This window comes from Schistocerca nitens, chromosome 1 (genome assembly GCF_023898315.1).
Source record: "Schistocerca nitens isolate TAMUIC-IGC-003100 chromosome 1, iqSchNite1.1, whole genome shotgun sequence".
Lineage (NCBI taxonomy): Eukaryota > Metazoa > Arthropoda > Insecta > Orthoptera > Acrididae > Schistocerca > Schistocerca nitens.
The window spans coordinates 387,452,684-387,479,013 of record NC_064614.1 but is presented as its reverse complement, the minus strand read 5'-3'; the positions used below and the strand labels follow the sequence as shown (position 1 = coordinate 387,479,013).

The window sequence follows — 26,330 nt, the reverse complement described above, 5'->3', positions numbered from 1 at the left end:
GATTACAGTAGTTTCATTGAATTCATCTTGCCTTGCACCATGTTCATGAATTATACTGTAGAGGCTGTTTCTCTTAGTCTGTTCGGTTTAGTTTTATTATCCATGTCTTACTAGCCTAATACTTAAATGAAGGTGGTGTTGTTGGATGTTAGGCCTTTTTAAGATGTACACAGATCACTGTTACATGAATTGACTGCAGTGCCATCTTGATTCTTGATATATATATACCAATGTAATAACTCCATATTTAGCAAATTTACATAAAACTGCTTGCTCGAAGAAAGAGATGTACCTAAAGTATGGAAAGTTGCACAGATCACACCAAAACGCAAGAACAGAAATGAAAGTAATTTGCTGAATTATAGACTCATATCACTGATACTGATTTGCAATAGGATTCTGAAACATAGGTAACATCATGATTTGCCTCGAAGAGAAGGATCTGTTGACACGGTTTTCATTCATGAAATATTACTTTGAAACACAAGTGGCTCTTTATTCACACAGAGTAATAAATCCATATTTATATATTTCCAGAAGCTATTGACAGCATTGCTCAGCTTCTAATAGAATTGTGCGACTATGGAGTACTGTTACAATTGTTATTAAATTTGTGATTTCTAGTCGGAAAGGTCAGTTTGTAGAAACTGATGGAAAGTCTAAATTTAAAACAGAAGTCATAACTGGTGCTTTCACAAAGAAGTGTTCCACGCCATCTGCTGTTGCTGATGTATATAAATGATTAACGGAAAATTTGAGCAGCCCTCTTAGACTGTTTGAAGATGATGCTGTCATTTAACATTCAGTAGACTCATCCACGGACCAAAACCAATTGCAAAAGGATTTGGACAAGATATCTGTATTGCACAAAACTGGCAATTGACTCTCAGCAGTGAAAAGTGAGATCATGCTCTTGGATTGTAAAAGGAATTCATTAAATTTTGGTAACATGATAAATCTCACAAATTTAGCAACTGTCATTTCAACTAAATATCTAGGACATACAGTTACAAATAACTTAAATTGGAACGATCACACAGAAAATGTTGTGGAGAAGACAAACCAGAGACTTTATTTTATTGGCAATACTTACTGAAGATGCAACGAATCTACTAAAGAGATTGCGTACATTACCCTTGCATGTCTTCTTCTGGTGTATTATTGTGCAGTATGTAGGGTATGTACCAGGTAGGTGTTATAGCAGGCATTGGAACAGTTCAGAGTAGAGGAGGATATGATACACAAATTGGGGTGGCAAACATCAGAATGGAGTAGTTATTGTTTCAGTGAGATCCTTTCATGAAATTTAAGTCACCAACTTTCTCCTCCGAATGTGAAAGTATTTTTTCAACTCCCACCTACAAAGGGAGAAATGACCATCATAATAAAATAAATCGCAACTTACACTGAAAAAGATTTAAGTTTTTGTTTTCCTGCATGCTATTAGAGAGTAAAATGGTAGAAAAATAATCTGTAATTATTTGATGAAGCCCCTATTAAGTGCTTAAGTGTGAATAGCAGTGTAATGTAGATGCAGGTATGTTCCTTCCATAAACTAAAAATTGAAATATAGATATATTATTTTCGTGAATAGCTGCATTTGCAGTGCTATGTTCTGTTGGTATTTTTACTAATTAATTGCAATAATAAAGGTTCAGAATAACTGAACATTAATTTAAGAGGACATATATTATCTGTGTTTGTTCCTGGATATCATGATTGACAGTAGTTCTGTATAGTTAGTTTCTCCCACCCTTAGATCTAATATGTTTACGAACTGGGGAAAAAACTTGATAGTAGTGCCCTACCCCTCTCAAGCATTTGAGATAGGACATTGGAAACAAAAATAAATAAAAATGGATTTTTCAAAGATATGTTCATTTTGTAGTGCACATCTTTCTGATGAGCATGATATATCAAAGTTCAAGGAAATGTAAGGCATGTTATTTGGTCTTAAGTGTGCCAGAGTGCAGTGCTATGTCTCTTCACACAGCATTCTTCTATTGCAAGAACTCAAATTTGTATGTTTTGTAATTTAAGCCATCAAATCTATATTCAGAACAGTGGAAATTGAAAAGTCTTGTGGTGACTCTCCTGCTCTCAGTTGGCCAGATTAACATCCCCCTCCCCCCCCCATCCCCCTCCCCATCACCACCTTAAAGAAGAAGAAAAACACTTGGACGTAATACTGGATGGGATTATTTGAGAGTGTGTGAATAAGACCTCTTCAGAAAATTTGCACCCTTTATTGGCTGTTGGCTAGTAACTTTCTCTTTTGTGTGACATAAATTTAGGAAACATAAAACCTGTAAATACAAGAGATAAGACAGTACACATTTCTTAAAACCTTAGGTCCAAGCATTTTTTCTCTCTATTCCTGCTACAAGTTTACGTGATGTGCTTTCCTTTCTGCGAAAGAATCTATTACCCTATCAAAGTTCGTCAAATGTTATGCTGCATGAAAAAACAATGTTTTTGTCTAATACTGAAAAAGCTGTTAATATGAATAGTACCCAAGACTGGTGTGATTTCTCAATTTGATTACATCTATTTTCCCACTGTCTGTTAGAAATGCTTATTTCATTTTATCTAATATTGCAGCAATTGCAACACATGCCAAATAAATGATACTGCTTTGCCTCACATGGTCATTTTTTTTATTGACCTCATTTACATACAGGGTGTCCAGAAAAGAACTCTCTGGTTCCAAAATTAAATATCTCGAAAACAAAGATCGATAGAGGAATGCAGTAAACGGTATGTTTATTGTGAAAGCTGTAAGAAGTTTATACAGCAGTTTGAAATAATAGTTACAAAAGCTGCTAACAGATGGCACTGTAATCACCATATGTAATGCCTAGTATAAATAGTGATCCGAAGCCCAGAGTGATCAGTTCCATTATTGAAACGTGAAAGGTTAGCGTACCAAAGGAAGAGATTAAAATCATGTACTCCATTGAACAACGTGTTTTTCCGGTGCTAGAGTACCACAGGTTCGAAGAGAGTCCTACGGCAACAAGGCGGAGTTTTCAAGCATGATTTAATGTTCCAAAAGGACCCGAAGCAAAAACCATTCGTACGCTCTTCACAAAATTTCAACGAACAAGCAGTGTAATTGATGATCTAGTGGGGCATGTTGGCCGCAAGCAAACCAGTTTCTGGAATTATTCAGCGATATCCAATGTCATCCGTCCATAGAATTGCATCCGAGACCGGTTTGAAGTGTTACAGCATGCAGAAAATACTGAGAAAGAGCCTACACATGTTTCCATTCAAAATTCAAGGGCACAAGGCCATACCCGTACGAGCTGTGCAACAAAGGGTTGCCTTTGCTAATTGATAATGAAGGGTTTGATGTTGGCTGCATCTGGTTTACAGATGAAGCACACTTCCACCTGAATGGATATGTGAATATGCAGAATTGGCGATTTTGGGGTTCCGTAAAGCTATATTGGTGTGAAGCGAAACCCCTGTATTCTCCTAAAGTTACTGTGTGGGCTGCAGTATGCAGCAGAGGCATTATTGGCCCTTTTTTCATTCGAGAAACAGTCACTGGCACACATTATGTTGCAATTTTGGAACAATTTGTCGCCACACAGCAAACGTTAGAGGATCGACCAGGTATTGAATGGTTTATGCAAGATGGAGCCCGACCACATCGGACTGAACAAGTGTTTAGATTTCTTGAGGAATACTTCAGGAATCGAGTCATTCCTTTGGAATATCCCAAATTTACTGGTGCAGGCATGGATTGGCCTCCATATTCGCTGGATTTGACTCCCTGTGACTTCTTTTTGTGGGGCACAGTGGAAGACATGGTCTACCCAAAGCATCCCACCATGCTGGACGAGCTTGAATCGGCGATCGCTGTGGCATGTGAATCCATTTTGGTTGAGACACTTCGAAATGTGATGGCGAATTTCATTCTTCATTTGCGCCACCTCTGTAGTGCCAATGGTGAACATTTTGAAAACATTGTGATCTGATTGTTTGCAAAGATTGTTTTCATATGATTATTTCACTTATGTATGCTGATATGAGCTGTACAGCGCCATCTGTTAGCAGATTTGGTAACTATTATTTCAAACTGCTGTATAAACTTCTTACAGCTTTCACAATAAACATACCGTTCACTGCATTCCTCTATTGATCTTTGTTTTCGAGATATTTAATTTTGAAATCAGGGAGGCCTTTTCTGGACACCCTGTAAATAGCTGTACAGGATACAGAACCAATATCAAATGCCTATTAGGCCTATTTCATTCATAATGCTCCAGTTTCTCAAGTGTGAGATCGAGAACTAGTAGTAAGAAACTTATGTATAAATTTGAAATAATCATTCTTCCATATAATCATGTGACGTTCGCATCTCTTCTATTTCCTCATTCTAACAATCAATCTTGTCATCACTAATTCTGTAACTACTCCTGCCATTGTCAAAACTTATTTTCCGGTTAACTTTGGTAGCCCTGCCAGATCACCAGTTTACTCACTCTGCATTTGTCTGGTAGGTGTCACTACGTGTTCATACAACTCATTTTCGGTGCTGTTCCAAAAATTGAACTTCCGAAGATGCTCACCAGGGACTGTAAACCCTGCACTTAGTATTGTAGTGATCTGGCATAAATTGTGTTAAAAATATATTTTTCTTGGAGACACTAAGAAGATAACATATTATCCTTCTTACTCCTTATTCCTGTTATTGTTTATTTTCTCTCTGGTAGTCTGAATCTATGGATTTCACTAATGATGATAATAATGCTTACCATTCACACACCCAATCAACCACAAAAACAAACAGCAATTGACGTTCACCTGTTCGGGTTTATTCGGCTCAGCTCGTATAGCCCAAACCCCTTTGTCTATGTGAGAGTTTTTGTTTCTAGATGCAATATGATTTCCTCTGGCAGACACAGAACATACACAATATGCACGTATTCAAAAATCAATGTATGATTCGTTCAGGAATCATCTTGGAATGTGCTCAAAAACCAACAAGGATGCATTTCATATTGATGAGTAATCGATATACCAACGTGTGCAGGATGCTAGGCACTTTGTGAAACAAGATTTTTTTCCATAAAGAATATGAATTTGGCACCCCCCCCCTAAAATTGCCGTCTGGGGCAGGTACCTCAGTTTGCCTCTCCGTCTCCTCCCCCCGGTGAGTTTTCCAGCATGCACTATGCAGTGTCAACGATGACAATGGACTTCTTTGTACCTGATATCCAGCATGGTAGCCAGTCCGTTGTGGTGGGGCTAACATGTACCCTGTTGGTTGTAGCCCCCTGACCACACAGGGATCACTTTGCTGATGCTAGGCCATTAACTCTACACGTATGTCAAGGGATAGATGCCCATCCCCCTGGGGCATCAGGACTCCTGGCAATGGCCATCCTGCCAGTTGGCCTTTGCTGCGGCTGGGTAGCACCTGTGGGGAGGGCCCCTGGTCGGAGTGGGTGACATCTGGGCGTATGACACACGATGAAGCGTAGTCCATCATCTCTTGCTAGTAGTGAAACACCAGCAGTCTCTAAGTGATCACAAGCTCGATTCAATACACAGAAGAACGACCCCAAATTGTTCCCCTCCCTGGCCACACCATGGAAAGAACGTCAGACTAAGGATGGTAGCAGATCTTATTCACCCTGGTATCTTGTATGTTCGAGAGCTGATGGGGAATCTTTCATGACGATGAAGCCTCAGTTTTTTGTTGAGCATTTAGAGGACAAGTTCGGGGAGGTGCAGGGCTTGTCCAAAATAAGATCTGGGTCAATCTTGATCAAAACAGCATCCTCTGCCCAGTCAGGGGAGTTACTCACTTGTGACAGGCTGGGGATGTTTCTGTAACCATCACGCCCCATAAGAGCTTAAATAGGGACCAGGGTATCATATTTCACAGTGACTTTCTTTTGCATCCCGATGATGAGCTGCACGCCAATTTAGAGCGGCGAGGTGTACATTTCGTCTGGGGTGTCCACCGGGGTCCGAAGGATAATCAGGTTGCCACCAGTGCCTTCATCTTGGCCTTTGAGGGTGATACATTGCCCGAGAAGGTCAATGTGATGGTCTATCTGTGTGATGTAAAGCCCTATATCCCTCCCCCGATGCATAGCTTTAAGTGTTGGAAGTTCGGCCATATGTCTTTCCGCTGTACTTACAGTGTCATATGCCAAGATTGTGGACGTGCATCACATCCCAATACTCCATGTGCCCCACCCCCATCTGTCTCACATGCAGAGAGCACCATTCGCCTTGCTCACCTGACTGCAAGATTCTCCAGAAAGGAAAATCAGAGTGCAAGACCCAGGACAGACTGACCTACACTGCAGCTAAGAGAAAATGTGAACACCTGCACCCTGTGCATATGACATCGTTTCACGCTGATGCTACAACAGTTCTGGCACCATCAGTTCCGCCAACCCATATCTCCTCTGAGCCGGAAGATTACACCTGCCCACATGATGGTGGGGGGCATTTCCCTCCCTGTTGCTACTGCACCACCCACTTCGGGAGCAACACTCCCCCCCCCCCCCCACCTCCCTCCATCCATTGAGGATGCCCATCCCCACTTCTAAGCCAGAGATGCGTAAGTCTTCGTTGGCTTCTCTCACTAGGAAGGGGTCCCTTGGGTCAGTCCCTTTCAAGGTTTCTCCTAGTAGGAAAGATGGCACCTGCCAGTGGCTGAAGAGCCCAAAAGCAGCTGGTCGTAGGGCTTCACGCTCATCTTCAGTCCCGGAGACTGAGCCAGTGAAGTCCTCCCAGCCAGGGAAACACAAGGAGCAGTGAGAGAAATCCAAGAAGAAAACCCCTAAGACCAAGGAAATTCCAGTGGCACCCACACCACCACTACCTAGAAGCTCTGTGGCTGAGGATGGGGTGGAGATTTTGGCATCCTATGAGGACCTAGATCTCGCCAGACCCTCAGACACAATGGATATAGACTGGTCAGGCAATAAATTGGTGGCAGCGGATGACTCTGAGGAATAAACTGCCTCGTTGAATGCTCCATGCCTTCCCAGTCTCACAGTGATGTCATCCTCCAGTGGAATTGCAGCAGTTTATTCCACTGCGTGGCTGAGCTACGGCAACTGTTAAGCTTTACACCTGCTATCTGCATTGTCCTCCAGGAAACCTGATTGCTAGCAATGCGGACCCCTGTCCTCCTTGGCTATAAGGGATATTACAGGAACCTAGTGAAAATAATAGTGTCGGGTGGAGTTTGCGTACTGGGACTGTAGTGAACATGTGCCCCTTCAAACCCCTTTTGAAGCTGTGGCTGTCAGAATAAGAACGACGCAGGAAATAACTGTCTGCAAGGTATATCTCCCTCCAGATGGTGCAGTACCCCTGAATGTATTAGCTGCACTGACAGATCAGCTCCCTAAACCTTTAATGTCCATAACCCCTTGTGGCGTGGTACAATGCTTACTGGCCAGGGCAGAGATGTCAAAACTTTTCTGTCATAATTTGACCTCTGCCTCTTAAATACTGGGGCCGCCACACATTTCAGTGTGGCTCATGGTAGTTAGTCGACCATTGATTTATCAATTTGCAGCCCAGGACTTCTCCCATCTATCCACTGGAGAGCACATTACGGCCTGTATCGTAGTGACCAGTTATCTTCCTGTCACTGCTCCAGTGTCAGGATCACGGATGCCTGCCCAGAAGGGCTTTGAACAAGGCTGAGTGGGGAACTTTCACCTCTGCTGTCACCACTGAAACTCCCCCACGCACTAACAACGATATGATAGTTGAGCAGGTGACTAGCACAATTGTTTCTGCGGCAGAAAATGCGATCCCTTGCTTTTTAGGGTGCCTGAGGCCTAAGGCAGTCCCTTGGTGGTCACTGGAAGTTGCTGAAGCAATTAAGGAGTGTCAACGAGCTCTACAGTGGCATAAGCAGCACCCTTCGCTGGAGCACCTCATAGCCTTGAAACGGCTCCATGCCCATGTTCACTACCTTTCCAAAAAATGGAAGGAGGAGTATCAGGAGAGATACATCTCCACTGTTGGGTGCCATACATCACCTTCCCAAGTCTGGGCAAAGATCAAATGTCTTTTCTGGTACCAGGCACCAACACTGTCTTCGGTGTTACCATAAATGGCTAGTTGTGTACTGACGCAAACACAATTGCCGAGCACTTTGCTCGAGCCTCTGTGTTGGAGAATTACCCCAAGCCTTTCGTACACTGACAGCAGCTGGAAAGGAATGTACTCTTTCACTACACGCTACAGTGAATCCTATAATACCCCATTTACAGAGTTGGATCTCCTCAGTGCCCTTGCACATTGCCCTGACAATGCTCCTGGACCTGATTGGATCCACAGCTAGGTGACTAAACATCTCTCATCTGACTAAAAGCGACATCTTCTCATCATCTTCAACCGGATCTGGTGTCTTTCCATGGCAATGGCGGGAGAGCACCATCATTCCAGTGCTCAAACTCGGTAAAAACCCGCTTGATGTAGATAGCTATCAGACCATCAGCCTCACCAACGTTTTTTATATGCTCCTGGAACATATGGCATGTTGGCGGTTGGGTTGGGTCCTGGAGTCTTGTGGCTTGCTGGCTGCATGTCAGGGCGGCTTCTGCCAGGGTCGCTCTACCACTGATAATCTAGTGTCCATTGAGTCTGCCATCTGAACATTCTTTTCCAGATGGCAACACCTGATTGCCATCTTTCTTGACTTACATAAAGCATACGACACGGCTTGGCGACATCGTATCCTTGCCACATTGTGTGAGTGGGATCTCTGGGGACCACTCCAGATTTTTATCCATAACTTCCTGTTGCTCCGTACTTTCCATGTCCAAGTTGGTGACTCCCATAGTTCCATCCATATCCAGGAGAACAGAGTCCCGCTGGGCTCTGTATTGAGTGTCTCTCTCTTTTTGGTGGCCATTAACGGTCTAGCAGCAGCTGTAGGGCCCTCCGTCTCACCTTCTCTGTATGCAGGCGACTTTTGCGTTTCGTACTGCTGCTCCAGTTCTGTTGTTGCTGAGCGGCGCCTCCAGGGAACCATCCACAAGGTGCAGTCAAGGGCTCTAGCCCATGTTTTTGTTTTCAGCCGTAAAGTCTTGTCTCGTGCACTTCTGTCGGTGTCGTACCGTTCATCTGGAACCCGCACTTTACCTTAATGACAATCCACTCACTGTAGCAGAGACATATCAATTCCTAGGACTGGTTTCCGACACTCGATTGACTTAGCTCCCTCATCTTCATCAGCTTAAGCAGAAGTGCTGGCAGCACCTCAATGCCCTCCGTTGCCTGAGCAACACCAGTTGGCGTACAGATCGCTCTAAGCTGCTGCAGCTCTACAGAGCAATTGTCCAATCCCAAATTGACTATGGGAGTGTGATTTATGGTTTGGCAGCACCTTCAGCATTGTATTTACTTGACCCTGTGCACCATTGTGAGGTTTGAGTAGCGACAGGAGTTTTTAGGACGAGTCCGGTGACCAACGTACTGATGGAGGCTGGTGTCCCTCCACTGCAGATCAGACGTGCACAACTTCTCACCAGTTACGCAGCACACATTCATAGTTCCCCTGAGCATGCGAATTACCATCTCCTTTTCCTGCCCTCGGCAGTCCATCTCCCCCATTGGTGGCCCGGATTGGGGCTGTCGATTTCGATTTCTTTGCGGTCCCTTTTCTCTGAACTGAAGTCCTTCCCTTTACCACGGTCCATTCCCGTATGCCCCCATGGTGTATGCCTCGGCCACAGCTTTGGCTGGACCTTTTGCATGACCCTAAGGACTCCGTTAACCCCGCCGCTCTCTGCTGTCATTTCCTCTAGATTCTTGACGTGTTCTGGGGCTCTGAAGTGGTTTACATGAACGACTCAATGTCTGATAGTCACATAGGCTTTGCATATGTTCATGGATGACATATTGAGCAGCACGCCTTGCCAGTTGGCTGCAGTGTTTTCACTGCAGAGCTGACGGCCATATCTCATGCTCTTGAGTAAATCCGCTCATGCCCTGGTGAGTCATTTCTCCTGTGTACTGACTCATTGAGCAGCCTACTAGCTATCGACCAGTGCTACCCTCGTCACCCTCTGATAACTTCCATTCAGGAGTCTTATCTATGGCCTGGAAAAGTCCCACCATTCCGTGGTGTTTTTGTGGACCCCAGGACATGTTGGAATCCCCGGCAACAAACTTTTTGACAGGCTGGCCAAACAGGCAACACGGAAACCACTTCTGGAGGCATCTCCGAAGCTGACCTGTGTTCTGTCTTACACAGCAGGGTTTTCCGGCTTTGAGTGATAGAATGGAATAACAGCATGCACAACAAACTGCGTGTCATTGAGGAGACTATGAATGTGTGGAATTCTTCCATGTAGGCCTCTCGCAGGGAATCATTTGTCCTGTGCCGGCTCGCCATTGGCCATACGTGGCTAATGCGTGGTTACCTACTCCATCACGAGGACCCACCTCAGTGTCGCTGTGGCTCCCAAATGACAAGTCATCCAGCTCTTGTTGGACTGCCCACTTTTAGCCGCTCTGCGGCAGACTTTTAACTTTCCCAGCACCCTGCCTTTGGTGTTGGGCAACAATGCCTCCACAGCACCTGTAGTTTTAAGTTTTACCCGTGAGAATGGGTTTTATACTTCTATGTAGGTTGTAGCGCATGTCCTTCGTCCCTCTGTGTCCTCCACCATAGTGCTTTTAGGGTGGAGGTTTTAATGTGTTGCAGAGTGCCTGGCTTTTCCTTTTTATTCTCGTGGTTGGCCAGCCACTGTAATCTGCTTTCATGTTTTACTCTCTTCTGTTTCTAGCTTCTCTCTGTTGTTTTCTTGTCCTCTTTTGTTCCTTTTTGCGTTTGTTGCCTTACCTTCGTTTTTGTGGCTTTCCCTTTCTTTCCGTTTTTTGTTATATGTTTCATCGGTTTTATTCTCGCACTTGTGGCATTGTTTTATTAGGAACAAGGGTCTGATGACCTCGTAGTTTGGTCCCTTTTCCCGCCTTTAAACAAACAAACAAACAAACTGCCTTTCATGCTCCCTATAGAGCATTTATTAGCACTAACAATAGGTTGTAATTTCTTCATCTATATCATGCAAACCACCATGAGGTGCATGGCAGAAGGTACATCCCATTGTACCACTTACTAGGGTTTCTTCCTGTTCCAGTTACATATGGACTGCAGGAAGAATAATTGTTTAAATACCTGTGTGCATGCAGTAATTATTATCATCACGGCCGTTAAATGTGCAATATGTTCCTAGAATAATCATTTAAAGATAGTTATTGCAACATTGTGAAGACTTTCTTGGAATAGTTTACATCTATCTTCAAGAATCTTCCAGTTCAGTTCCTTCAATATCTGTGACACACTCCCATGGAGGTAACAAACCTGTGATCATTCATACTGCCCTTCTCTGTATACGTTAAATATCTTCTATTAGTCATATCTGGTATGGGTCCCACACACTTTAGAAATATTGTCGCATGAGTGATTTGTAAGCAATCTCCTTTGCAGATTGAATGCATTTCCCGAGTATTGTACCAATAAACCGAAGTGTATTACCTGCTTTACCCATGAGTGGACCTATGTCATCAATTTTTAGACTTGGGTATTTGTACAAGTTGACTGATTGCAACAGTGACTCATTGATATTATAGGATACTATGTTTTTTTTTAGTTTTTTGAAGTGCAAAATTTTACATTTCATAACATTTAGAGCAAGTTGCCAGTATCTGACCCATGCTGAAATCTTGACAGGATCTGACTGAATATTTATGCAGTTTGTCAGATAGTACTTCATTATAGATAACTGCATCATCTGCAGAAAGCCTGATTTTAGTATTAATACTGTCTGCAAGGTCATTAATATACAATGTGAACAGAAAGGGCCCAAATACACTCCCCTGGGGCTCACCTGAAGTTACTTTTACTTCTGACAAGGACACTCTATCAGAGGTAAAATGCTGTGTCCTCTCTGCTAAAAAGTCCTCTGTCCAGTCATAAATTTCACTTGATATCCCATATGATCATACTTTTGACAATAAGTGTAGGTGTGGTACTGAGTCATAAGTTTTTTGGAAACAAGAAATACTGCATCTACCTGGTTGCCGTGATCTAACACTTTCAGTGCATTGTAAAAAAAGTGTGAACCTGCAATCCTTTCAATACGAATCCATTTTCTTACCACTGAGTCAAACACCACTTCCTAAACACAGTGTCACAGGGGCAATTGATAAGGTGCACATAGTGACAGATCTGAATCAAAATTCCTTTTATTTCCTAAACGCTTGGCCATCTGAAGTTCCCACTTTGGGCATTTCCACATCTCACCACGCCCTACATGTACCATAAATTTTGATGAATTTGGTGATGACGAGTAGGCGTCCTCTCCTTTTTAGTATTATGTGAGCCTCACTACTTTTCATGAGCACTTCAAACTCTGGTACTTTGTTGTGAATGCTTTGGCAGTTTACCATTAGGAATTTAATACTGTCACCTGTAAGAGGCATTTCTTTCGATCTTACACTGATATTTCAGAATTTCTTACAGCTATCAATATCTGGATTGGATGGAGAGTCGCCTAATCTGAAAAATCTGTGTGTGCGCACCACACTGTCAGCTATCTGTGTAGCAGCCTCTGATGTGTAGTGCACAGCTGACCTGCTTACAGGAACTGTACAGTTCTCATCCCTGTGCTCCAGTTCAGGAAATCACAGCCTAGCTTGTCCGCAGCTCACGGTCTAGTGGCTAGTGTTGCTGCCTCTGGATCGTGGGGTTCCAGGTTTGATTCCTAGCTGGGTAGGGGATTTTCTCTGACCGGGGCCTGGGTGTTTGTTTTCCTCATCATTTCATCATCATAATTTCTGACTGTGGTTCAATTGGATTGTAAAAAATATTGGACTGTGTAAAAATTGGGACTTGGTATGGGCACTGATGACTGCACAGTTGAGCACCCCACAAACCAAACATCATCAAACAGCCTAGCTTGTCACATCTTCGAAGTCTCTCATTTGGTTCATTCCACTCAGCTCAGAACCAAACGGCAACAATCAATTCTGGGGCAAATGCTGCAAATTGAGCTTCGTTGAAACTCCATGTGTAAAGCTGGTCTTCTCAACCTTCTCTGCCAGTTGCTGGAATGACCCTAGAATGACCTTGAAATACAGACAATTGGCATCATTTGCTGTGATGTTTATAGCCCACCTAATTTTCTCGTGAGGTACTTCATCAAATTCTCAAGATTTTGCTTGCTTTTCTCCAGACTACGGAGTGAGTGTTCTCCATCCAGACAACTGACCCTTTCATTGCATGCCTCTAAACAAAAATGAATGTCTGGAAGTATTTTACTTTATTAAATTTTCTATTTGGATATAACATAACTTCTTACAGCCACTTTAGTAACAGGGATGTAGGAGAGGTATCATTCATTATTCACTTTTGTTATATGAATATGGAGTAGAGTGAGGGCAGCTGTTGATGTAAAATATAATTGATTTGTTCTTTTCATTACAGCTTTTCTGCGTACTTCAGGCTCTTTATATTTCATCTTCAGCTAGGCACTAGTTTTAAAAATTATCTGCTACCTACACAATCATGCCCCCCCATGAACCATGGACCTTGCCGTTGGTGGGGAGGCTTGCGTGCCTCAGCGATACAGATGGCCGTACCGTAGGTACAACCACAACGGAGGGGTATCTGTTGAGAGGCCAGACAAAAGTGTGGTTCCTGAAGAGGGGCAGCAGCCTTTTCAGTAGTTGCAGGGGCAACAGTCTGGATGATTGACTGATCTGGCCTTGTAACATTAACCAAAACGGCCTTGCTGTGCTGGTACTGCGAACGGCTGAAAGCAAGGGGAAACTACAGCCGTAATTTTTCCCGAGGACATGCAGCTCTACTGTATGATTAAATGATGATGGCGTCCTCTTGGGTAAAATATTCCGGAGGTAAAATAGTCCCCCATTCGGATCTCCGGGCGGGGACTACTCAAGAGGACGTCGTTATCAGGAGAAAGAAAACTGGCATTCTACGGATCGGAGCGTGGAATGTCAGATCACTTAATCAGGCAGGTAGGTTAGAAAATTTGAAAAGGGAAATGGATAGGTTAAAGTTAGATATAGTGGGAATTAGTGAAGTTCGGTGGCAGGAGGAACAAGACTTTTGGTCAGGTGATTACAGGGTCATAAATACAAAATCAAATAGGGGTAATGCAGGAGTAGGTTTAATAATGAATAGGAAAATAGGAGTGCGGGTTAGCTACTACAAACAGCATAGTGAACGCATTATTGTGGCCAAGATAGACACAAAGCCCATGCCTACTACAGTAGTACAAGTTTATATGCCAACTAGCTCTGCAGATGATGAAGAAATAGATGAAATGTATGACGAGATAAAAGAAATTATTCAGGTAGTGAAGGGAGACGAAAATTTAAGTGTCATGGGTGACTGGAATTCGTCAGTAGGAAAAGGGAGAGACGGAAACATAGTAGGTGAATATGGATTGGGGGGAAGGAATGAAAGAGGTAGCCGCCTTGTAGAATTTTGCACGGAGCATAACTTAATCATAGCTAACACTTGGTTCAAGAATCATGAAAGGAGGCTGTATACATGGAAGAAGCCTGGAGATACTGACAGGTTTCAGATAGATTATATAATGGTAAGACAGAGCTTTAGGAACCAGGTTTTAAATTGTAAGACATTTCCTGGGGCAGATGTGGATTCTGACCACAATCTACTGTATTGGTTATGAACTGCAGATTGAAACTGAAGAAACTGCAAAAAGGTGGGAATTTAAGGAGATGGGACCTGGATAAACTGAAAGAACCAGAGGTTGTAGTGAGTTTCAGGGAGAGCATAAGGGAACAATTGACAGGAATGGGGGAAAGAAATACAGTAGAAGAAGAATGGGTAGCTCTGAGGGATGAAGTGGTGAAGGCAGCAGACAATCAAGTAGGTAAAAAGACGAGGGCTAATAGAAATCCTTGGGTAACAGAAGAAATATTGAATTTAATTGATGAAAGGAGAAAATATAAAAATGCAGTAAATGAAGCAGGCAAAAAGGAATACAAACGTCTCAAAAATGAGATCGACAGGAAGTGCAAAATTGCTAAGCAGGGATGGCTAGAGGACAAATGTAAGGATGTAGAGGCTTATCTCACTAGGGGTAAGATAGATACTGCCTACAGGAAAATTAGAGAGACCTTTGGAGAGAAGAGAACCACTTGTATGAATATCAAGAGCTCAGATGGCAACCCAGTTCTAAGCAAAGAAGGGAAGGCAGAAAGGTGGAAGGAGTATATAGAGGGTTTATACAAGGGAGATGTACTTGAGGACAATATTATGGAAATGGAAGAGGATGTAGATGAAGACGAAATGGGAGATAAGATACTGCGTGAAGAGTTTGACAGAGCACTGAAAGACCTGAGTCGAAACAAGCCCCCGGGAGTAGACAACATTCCACTAGAACTACTGACAGCCTCAGGAGAGCCAGTCATGACAAAACTCTACCATCTGGTGAGCACGATGTATGAGACAGGCGAAATACCCTCAGACTTCAAGAAGAATATAATAATTCCAATCCCAAAGAAAGCAGGTGTTGGCAGATGTGAAAATTACCGAACTATCAGTGTAATAAGTCACAGCTGCAAAATACTAACGCGAATTCTTTACAGACGAATGGAAAAACTGGTAGAAGCCGACCTCGGGGAAGATCAGTTTGGATTCCGTAGAAATGTTGGAACACGTGAGGCAATACTGACCTTACGACTTATCTTGGAAGAAAGATTAAGAAAAGGCAAACCTACGTTTCTAGCATTTGTAGACTTAGAGAAAGCTTTTGACAATGTTGACTCTTTCAAATTCTGAAGGTGGCAGGGGTAAAATACAGGGAGCGAAAGGCTATTTACAATTTGTACAGAAACTAGATGGCAGTTATAAAGAGTCGAGGGACATGAAAGGGAAGCAGTGGTTGGGAAAGGAGTGAGACAGGGTTGTAGCATCTCCCCGATGTTATTCAATCTGTATATTGAGCAAGCAGTAAAGGAAAAAAAGAAAAATTCGGAGTAGGTATTAAAATTCATGGAGAAGAAATAAAAACTTTGAGGTTCGCCGATGACATTGTAATTCTGTCAGAGACAGCAAAGGACTTGGAAGAGCAGTTGAACGGAATGGACAGTGTCTTGAAAGGAGGATATAAGATGAACATCAACAAAAGCAAAACGAGGATAATGGAATGTAGTCAAATTAAGTCGGGTGATGCTGAGGGAATTAGATTAGGAAATGAGACACTTAAAGTAGTAAAGGAGTTTTGCTATTTAGGGAGTAAAATAACTGATGGTCGAAGTAGAGAGGATATAAAATGTAGACTGGCAATGGCAAGGAAAGCGTTTCTGAAGAAGAGAAATTTGTTAACATCGAGTATAGATTTAGGTGTCAGGAAGTCGTTTCTGAAAGTATTTGTATGGAGTGTAGCCATGTATGGAAGTGAGACATGGACGATAACTAGTTTGGACAAGAAGAGAATAGAAGCTTTCGAAATGTGGTGCTACAGAAGAATGCTGAAGATAAGGTGGGTAGATCACGTAACTAATGAGGAGGTATTGAATAGGATTGGGGAGAAGAGAAGTTTGTGGCACAACTTGACTAGAAGAAGGGATCGGTTGGTAGGACATGTTTTGAGGCATCAAGGGATCACAAATTTAGCATTGGAGGGCAGCGTGGAGGGTAAAAATCGTAGAGGGAGACCAAGAGATCAATACACTAAGCAGATTCAGAAGGATGTAGGTTGCAGTAGGTACTGGGAGGTGAAGAAGCTTGCACAGGATAGAGTAGCATGGAGAGCTGCATCAAACCAGTCTCAGGACTGAAGACCACAACAACAACAAACACAATCATGGTGTTATTTTTGGTCATAGTGTTAAGCTTTTGCAAAAATTGCAGTTCCAAATAAACAAATCTTTGTCTTCAGAATATATCTGACAGTTTTATCAGTTGGATATGTACCTGTAAATAGTATGTCCTGTCAATTTTGAAAGTATTGTTATTAAATTTCTGTTTTCTAAAAACAATATTGCAGGTTTGGTTGCTCCATGGTTCCTTGATGATGCTGCATCTGGAAGGTTCAGTTTCTCAGCCTTCCAGCTGAAACAAGGAAAAGCAGCGGTTGAGGTGACAGAGAGTGGGCTTTACTATATCTATTCTCAGGTACATATCTTCTGTTGCAGTTGTCTGAAACTGTTCTCTTTAAAGTCAGTTAACAGCGTATTGCTAAATTTTTACTGACATGTTATTTTGTTCCAGATCCATTATTTGACTTCACAAGTTACAAATAGCTACTCCCTGAACTTAAGGCACGGTAGTCAAAGCAACTCCTCCGTCCTATCTTACTGCAGTGCAAGTTCAGGTAGTCAGACTCTGAATGAAGTGAGCTGCTTTACATCAGTTGTCAGATACCTCAATTCCACAGATCGCATTTTCGTACAACAGAGAGACATGAACAGAAGGATTATTCTTAGAGATGGATATAGTTATCTTGGTGTTGTAAGGCTAAGTGCATAATTGCCCAAGCTTGAGAATTCCATTTTCACAGAGTATGAAATACTGCTCAATGAAGAGCTATGCTCATAAGTGAAAAAGTGATATATGCTTGGAGCAACAGTTTCCAAAATGTCGCAGGTTCCGCTACGTTAAGCTGGTGATAATGCATATTGTTTTGGTTACATTACTGTTGTCAAGACACTTAATAGCCAAGAATGTGGTGTGCATTTAAGGTGATCTCCTTCTTTTTAAAATGTAAGGCTTGTGATTATATTTGAGTGTAACTTGTTTTGTTTGGGAATGAGGTGTTACTTAGAGACTAAATGTATGTGCTACACCTGTACTAGAGTTCATGTTGTAGCTGAATCAGTCACTGAAGTCCCTAAAATGGCTAGGAAGCAGTAAGAGATTGACGCTTACTGCAAAGACTGTAAAGAGCAAAATGGTGAACACTTCCTACCAGATGTGCTATTATCTCCAAAGTAGTTCACCCAAGTTAAAAATGTATATTCTATTTAGTTATTAAGATTGCAATGGTGCTAAATTAATTAGAGTGCAGAAGTACAAATATTTGAATAAGTTGAAAGACCCAGCTGTAAATGTGCATATTTCTTTGCATCATTTTAGAAGACTAAATAATTAGTCAGGGTAAATGAGAATGTATGTTTTAAATTTATTTTGTGATGTATCAACTCAGGAGGAACAATATCCACTTATACAGACAACAAATTGTATTCTGTGAACAAACTTTGATTCAAAGTTCTTTTCGGGAAGTATGTATGGGTACATTTGTGTTTCAAATCCTACATGGAATATCTAGCAACCTAGTTGGCAAAAAATGCAAAAAGTCCACTTCCAAGTAGAAAATACAGAAAGCACAGTTACAGAGAATTGATTCCTTCCTTAGTACTATTCATGTAATATTAACAGTTGTACTGTAGTATTGAGACAGATATTCAAACTGAGTATCCAGAATGGGTTGGACAGTGTTTCAGTTGGTGTACAGAAAGATATTTACCTCTTATGGAGTTGTACTCTCAGTAGGAATTTCTGTTGGTCAATCTTTTCAAAAATTAAGTTTCTTGTATACTTGAATCTTAATGGGCCAAATAATTAAAATAATATACATTTTTGTAAACTTCCTCCATATTCACCTCACAACAATGTCATCATTTAATCATTGTTGACTTACCTGTGGGAATGGACAGGGTGTCTTGAGAAACTTCATTTGTTAAGAGTACAATCCTCATTCAATAGGTAGCAGAACATTTTGGAGAAATACAGTACTCTAGAGGAAATGTGTACAGTTTTATTGATGCCATGGATACAATTTGTTATCCAGAAAATTAAAATGAGGTAAGGTACTCCGTTGATTTAATAGATTGTGGCTACTATCCTTATGATGGACCTTACTGTTATAAGTTTCTGTTTATTGGTTAGCTTCAGCTGTAGAATACAGAAAGTTCCAGGAATAAGTTTCCTCTTTTCACTTGTTTGACCATGCTAGTATTGTGGGCAACATAAAGGTAAATGATGGATCACATTTCTGGCAAAGAGTAGTCCAAATGTTCAATATCACCATAATAAGAAAACAATGCAGAGACAAATTTTTTGGGGTTTATTGAAAACTTAAAACTTGTGTTTTACACAGTATTGTCTCTAGATCATTGTATTTTGAGGTAGCATACTTTGTCCACTGAGTGTTGCTGTAAATCCAAATTTGCCTTCTGAGTGTCACAACAAAGCATATGAAGTGAAGTGTTTGGAAGGAAACTTTCACCAACATAAGTGATATTTCACCAGGACCATGCAGTGGTGTTAAGAGGTGGTTTGTTAATTACACCCAGCCCTGTTTTTGTGGTTCTCAGAAACACAGTGATGTTATTTTTCTGCCAAATGTATAAAGAGCCCCCACCCCCGCCCCCTGTGAAAGTAAAAAATGGATATTGTTTAATCACCTTGCATAAACATTGTGAACCCAGTACCCAGTAAGTGTTTTGTAAACAGTCACACATACTGCTGAACGATGATACTATTGCACTTGGACTGAATCACCATCACTCCTACATGCAATAATATTGTGGCCGATCAATAATTTGCTCAAAAGCAACAATGCATAGTTGCACATACAACTACAATTTGTCTTTGCAAGATAAATTTTAGTTATTATGAAAGTACCAATGTAAGAAATTAAAGTGATGAATCATGTGGCTTTGTGCAGTGTTAACATTAGGGCTCAGATTTTTAGGTGCTTAAAAGCTGGAGTTATTTATTTTTTACATATTTAGAAACATTTGAAATATATGACAAATAAGTAAACATATTTAATTATAATTTGGTAAATTTTTGTACATCTGAGCAACATGCAGTATTTATGGGTGCAGTTTATGCTATGCCTCACTGATTGCTGAAGAATGAAGATACACAGTGAGATTCATTCTAAAGTTGTTCATTACAAATCACTGATGATTATGCTGAAATGCTGCCGTATACTGGAAGAATGAGTGCTCACTTTAAGATGTCGGTCTGGAAAATTTATGGCAGGTCAGCTCACTCTTTCACTCACTCACTCACTCACTCACTCACTCACTCACTCACACATTGATAGCCTCTTCTTGATGGACATTTGAAGTTTTGCCCAGTTTGAAACTCATTGTTTTCAAACACATCTGACTTAATTTTGTAACATTGGTGCTGTAGATCCACTATGACAATAAAGTTTTCGTTCAATGTCGTGAACATACTGAACTGTTTGACAGAAGGACCCCCCCCCCCCCCTTTAAATTTTTTAAATTGTGCTGCTAAGGGAAACACAACAGATAACTATGGCAAATAATTTTTTAACACTGTGTTACTTAACATTTCCTAAAGTATTCCAATTGAAATTTCATCCTCTTTCTCTACTACATCAACCGCTAAGGCCAGACCATCAAATTTTACTGTATGCTGCTGGGCTGCAAGGAGTGAAGTTCCCCACTGTGTTACTACTGGGATAGGTAGCTGTGATACGTTGGGGTGAATTCTTCTCAGCAACTTCATTAACAGTTTTCCCCATTAGAAACAAATTTGCCTAAAGATATAATGCTTTAACTTGATCACATAGCCTGTGTAAACTATGCACAGTGCATGTAACGTTGATCATTTTAGAATAACTTGTCGCGTCCTGGCACAGGTCCCGGATACCAATATAGAGTTGGTCGAGCCTGCGTGGCGCAATCGGGACGTTGGCGACAATTATGGGTTTGTGGTTCCCTTTAACTAGCCTTTATTATGAAGGTGAGAGGGAGTAGAATCTCCTGGACTGTCTAAGGGCGTGTAGAAGGTGTAGATACATTAGACAATACTTTAAATAGGTAGCAGGTACAAGTGGGAATTGGCAGCACTGAACTGTCAAAACAGTAAGGTGAGATTTCTCCTTTAACGCAATTTATTGAACTAATATCACAAAGGACATGTGTGGTGTCAGACCCTTCCCCTTACTCTGTACACTTCTATAGATTCAGCCAGAATCTCCACTTCTCACTCTGTCGGAAATGACTACTCACGAGAACTACCGCCTTTGAATTCACTCTTCGTTTGAATAATGGACCCTTGTCCTATCTCACAGGAGACAAGCACCACCAAGTGGCTTGTTCCTTCTATTGCTGAAACTAACTGTGGAGGCTACTTGAGACAGAGACACTGTCCCTGTTCAAAACTATTCCAATGCGAAACATCTACTTAACTAACAGTTGTAGTTGCTTCCATCAGAGCATCACCGGTCTTCTCGTAGTTGCAGTTCCTATAGCCTCATCAGTAGTGGCTGCTACCTTCTCAATGCTGCTGGGCCTTGTCTGCTTGTGTCCTCTTCAACTTCTGCGATGGCTCTGTTTCTTGCTGCTCGTGGATGTCCTTAAATACCCATTTTGAAGGTCTGCCCTGCTCAGACGCAGCCCTCGCATCCACTTTCTCTAATTTATTTTTCGGTCTTCCCGGACATTTTGTCGCTGTGGACCTATATTGGTTTCGATATGTCCAGCAGAGTCCCGGGGCGGAAAGTTGTTTCTTGTCCTCCAAGGTCCGGGAGACATGCTGTTCGTATCCTTGACGTGTTTACTAGCTCAGGCTATTTGTACTGTGTGACACTTTCCCTTCCGTGTCTGTGGAACTCTGGGTTTCACTGTGCGGCATCCCCCGTTGCTAAGAATAGCTGCCAGTGCCAGTGCCTTCTTCATAATTATGTGATGCAGCATCTGTTATTAACCCATATTTTGTCATTTTCACACATGTAATGAATTTGTTGGTAACACTTTGGAAGCTATTTACTCAATGCTGACTTTTCAGGAATGTCAAGATTTGAAATTTTGGAGACTAACTTTCTTAACGCTGTATTACTTACATTAGAAAGATATATGTTGACTAAAACAAATAGCTTACACAAATCTTCACAATAAACTGAAAATTTATGAGATATTGCAGAACATCCTCGAACTGCATCATTTATTAGAAGCTGTTTGTTTAGCAAGTGCAAAACTGCCCCCCCCCCCCCCACCCCCCCACCCAGTTGTTTAACTTGGAATCGCTGTTTAGTCTTTCCTGCTTTCCCATAAGATTGGCAGAACAGGGCATGTCAATATGAATTAAATTCTCCTTAAATTCTGAAACTTACTGCTGCAGATGATAATTTGTTCTTGCTTTTACTTTAGGCTTTGTAGTATTGCCTTGCACTTCCTAGCACCAGAAATGAACTACATGTGAATATGTTACTAGGAAGATGAGACGCATGGTGCAATATGGCTATGGATAAGGAAATTCCCAGCTTTTATGGTGACTGCAACTGATAAGATGATAAACACAGTGCTGCAGGCTGATACACAGAAATAGAATAACATGTACTTTTCATTTAGGGCAGCGGACAGGTTATTCCTCTTTTAAGTAACACACAAAAGAAAAGAAATAAACTAAAATATCTAGCACATTGATAAAAATTGTAAATATTGTGTGCAAATAACTGAAAAACAATTTATGTAATTATAAAAACTTTTTACCTAAAAATCAGAGCCATAATTATCATAGGTCATAATTATCTAGTGTGTTGCATCCCCCCCCCCCCCCTGCGCCCGACCCTTCTCTCTCTCTCTCTCTCTCTCTCTCTCTCTCTCTCTCTCTCTCTCTCTGAAAAAAAGGATGCTTGAGATTTCTTCTTGGCTTGACAGGATGCATTAACATTTCGCATCTTTTCTCCTCAGTTTGACTTACTGAAATATTCATAACTGTAGTCATAACTAAAGACTGGTGCATATTTCTGACCTTGAGATTACATACCAAGTTTCCTTTCATACATTAGTGACTTCTCATATGGCCCACCACTCTTTGTTTGTGAACATGTCTTTTTCACATCACGAATTTGAGTCAAATGCCATATTATCTGAAACCTTCGTATCATAACTGTACTTCTCAAACTAGAAGCTGAGATGACACATTCATCTTTTGAGTGGAAAGCATGAGCTATGACAGCAGTCCTTCAGCTTTTTTGTGAATTTGCTTACTTTGCTGTTGATCTTTATCAGGAGACACATAATTATGTTGGTCCAAATTTCTATACATGGTTTCCACGAAATGTGTTTGAAAAGGATTTTTCAGTGACAGAATTTTATTTTCATGTTTACTGTCACACTGGTGCTCCAGGAAAGTTTACTGAAATCCAGAACTATTAGAAATACATAGATTTTTCATCTGTTAATTTAACCTTCATATTTACTCAATGATGCTTAATTTCTTGTGATGCTTAATTTCTTGTGAGCAGTTGTAAGTAAGAGGAATGCATACTGCTCGGGGAGAAAAACAGCCTGAATATGCTTGTGAACAAACAAATGACTGGGAGGAATAAAAGTGAAAGCAATCATTTACATAGTGACTCCTGTACAGAAAAATACTACTGAACCCTTCTGTCAATGCAGGACATTAGTGGAAGCTTCCTCTTTAACACCCTTTTCATTGGCATGACACATCAGTTACACAAATAATGGCAATTTTGATTGATTGGAGTTTTAATTTTGGTCCAGTTTTCTTCATTTTCAATTGTTTCCAAATCTTGTATATTAAAGATACGAACTGAAAAAAATTAGGAACTTTAAGATTTAGTAAATGCTGCCCATTTTGTGTGTTTCGTAGACAAGACAAGAAAGATATTGAAATATTATTTTTAAGTTCGTCATTCCAAAATTGGTCTGAGTCTCACAGGGGGTAATATTGGATAGTAGGAGGTAAATTCTTGACTCAGGCTCATTCCCCAATATCAATGAGGTGGGTACCTTGGTGGGGAAGACACTACTCGCATTCAGGAGGAACGCAGAGTGAATCCCCAGTCATGTTTAGGTTTTTCTTGGTTTCCTTAAACTGCTTATAGTAAACATTGGTAATTCCTTTGCAATGAATACTGAAAAATTCCCTTCCGCACTGTGAACCTGTGCTTAGTCCATAATGGTGTCGTTAATGACATGATACATGCTTGTCTTCCTTCCTTTTCCATATTTTTTTCTGTTTCTTAGTTTCTGCAGATCGTGTGTGTGTGTGTGTGTGTGTGTGTGTGTGTGTGTGTGTGTGTGTGTGTGTTGTTTTTTTTATGAACTGGGTTCAAGGTAAAAAAACTGATTCTGAGGGGTCTTGCAGTTTAGACTGATTGGATGACAAAATACTTAGTGCTTTGTACATCAAATAACCACTATTGTTATTGTTTCTCCCTCTTTCCCTCTCCTTCATCTCCAACATTTTCGTATTTCAGCTTTAAAACATCACTTAACATTTACGCCTAAATGAGGCTACCATGTCTTCACTCCACCATAATACTGTAGTAATGTGAGTAGCTGGTTTGTCAGCTAACATTACATACTTTCCTGTGCAACTGATCCAAAGTAAAATTTGGTAGGTCAGTATCTGAATTGTCATCTCTGGTACTATCAATTCATCAAGTGATTTCACGTGGTAAAGTCATATTTCTACTTTGCTGTCATTCCATAGTTTAATTTCTCTGTTCATTATTCTTTATTTAATACTGGCACATCCTCTGCTGTCAAAAGGCAATATTTTACTTTTCCAGTCATCAATGGCACACACAGAATCTTAATTTTGCCTTGTAATTTAAAAATACCAATTCGTGTAATAGAATCAGAAAAAAAATCATGTCTTCTCCAGTCAAGACTTCCAATTTGAAATATTACCTTTGTTTATTATCCATGTCTTGTGATTTTGTTACAAAATAATCTTTGTGAAAGTAAAAGCAAATTTCGGGTATTGTGACTGATAATTACATTCATTGAATGACAAATACACAGTACTGCATCACTTGGTCTCAGATAAAATGTGAATAATTGTATGATTGTAATAATACACTATGGGAGAATGTTCATAATTGCTATAAAATCATTTGGCATGCTTAATCACTGATGGATTTAGAACAAGATTGACAAAAGGACTATTAGTTGTATATTTTTTTATCTGTGATAATGTTTAATCATAAATGTGACATTTTAATAGGAAAAGATTTAATGTGAGGCTGTTCAGTAGAAAATTGCATGTTATCATGCAAATAACGGATAGTATATTTACTTCATATGTGTCATGAAACTACCATATTTATTAATTAATAATGTTACCTTAATTTCATGTGAAATTAATCAATGCAATCATCCTTAGTGAATCAACAGCAAATATTTTGTTAACCAGTCTGTGTGACTTTATTTGGAATGAGAGGCATTCTCTATGCTTTCATAGTGTTTGTAGTAGTTTAATTTCCCAAGTAATAAGATGATAGATTGTTGAATGATATGTCAGTTTAGATGAGGATTACATGCAGACATTATTACAGATGTATCTTAATTGTACATAGTGAAGGTGCTCAGTAGATAAACCTGAACATTTCTACTGATTCAAAATAAGAAATATGAATTCTGATCTCTCCTGTGAATTCCATTGTTTGCGTTGCAGAGATTGTTATATTTTTCAGCACTGTTTCTTGATCTCAAAATTTATACAAGAAATTGTAACTTTTTGGCCAATTGTTAATAAAATCTGTAATCACTTCTTAAAATTATTTAGATAGTTTACCACCCTAACAGAATGCATTATTTGTCATACAACACTGGAATACCTTGTTACATATAGGCTATTCTTTATTGATTTTAAAAAAATACTATATTTGGAAAGCGATAAAATCTGAATCGTAAAATTGTTTTGAATAAGCCCTCTATTTTTAAAGCAAAATATACAATATTCAGTTAGAAGCAATCATTATCAGTATTAATTTTTAATACTATGTCATAACCTTCAGAAGCTGACATAAAAACATGGTATTATTGAGGCACTGTATTAAGAAAATGTATTTTGCAGTTTTCAGTTCGGATGAAACAACTAAAAATCATTGACAGTATTGGTTTTAAACATGTTATTTATATTAATGGCAAAGTTTTCGCACATGACAACTTTGAGTATTCAGAATGTCAGAAACTGCTACAGAAAACTGAAGACCAAAGGCAAGAATTGTAAGATTTCTGTCCTAACCATATGGAAAGCACAAATTTAAGACATGTAGATGCATTGAAATTTCTTATGTGAATAAGAGTGCTTTTGCTACAGAAAGAGCAATAGCTTGAAGGCTAGTGGAAATAATGTATTCTGTTCAGACCTTGTAAGTGCCACTCACCAGTCATATCTAGATGAGTGGTTCCCTTCCCTTCCCCCTGTCTCCCCCTTCCCCCTATTCCCCCTTCCCCCTATCTCCTTTCACAATTTTTAATTGTTGTTATTCAGTACATGTTAAAGCATTATAGAAGTGTTGAAGTAA

At 40.5% G+C, this 26,330-nt stretch overlaps 1 protein-coding gene across 5 annotated transcripts in view; it reads left to right on the top strand.

The window, feature by feature from the left end:
• The window catches only part of LOC126249276 (uncharacterized), a 32,116-nt gene extending 6,539 nt beyond the window's left edge, over positions 1-25,577 (top strand). For all 5 annotated transcript variants that reach the window (XM_049950959.1, XM_049950952.1, XM_049950946.1 and 2 more), the window contains 2 exons: positions 17,049-17,176; positions 17,273-25,577. In XM_049950959.1, coding sequence (XP_049806916.1) covers positions 17,049-17,176; positions 17,273-17,530 — 386 coding nt within the window. In that variant the 3' untranslated portion in view covers positions 17,531-25,577. The remainder of the gene's footprint in view (positions 1-17,048; positions 17,177-17,272) is intronic.
• The last annotated feature ends 753 nt before the right edge of the window (positions 25,578-26,330 follow it).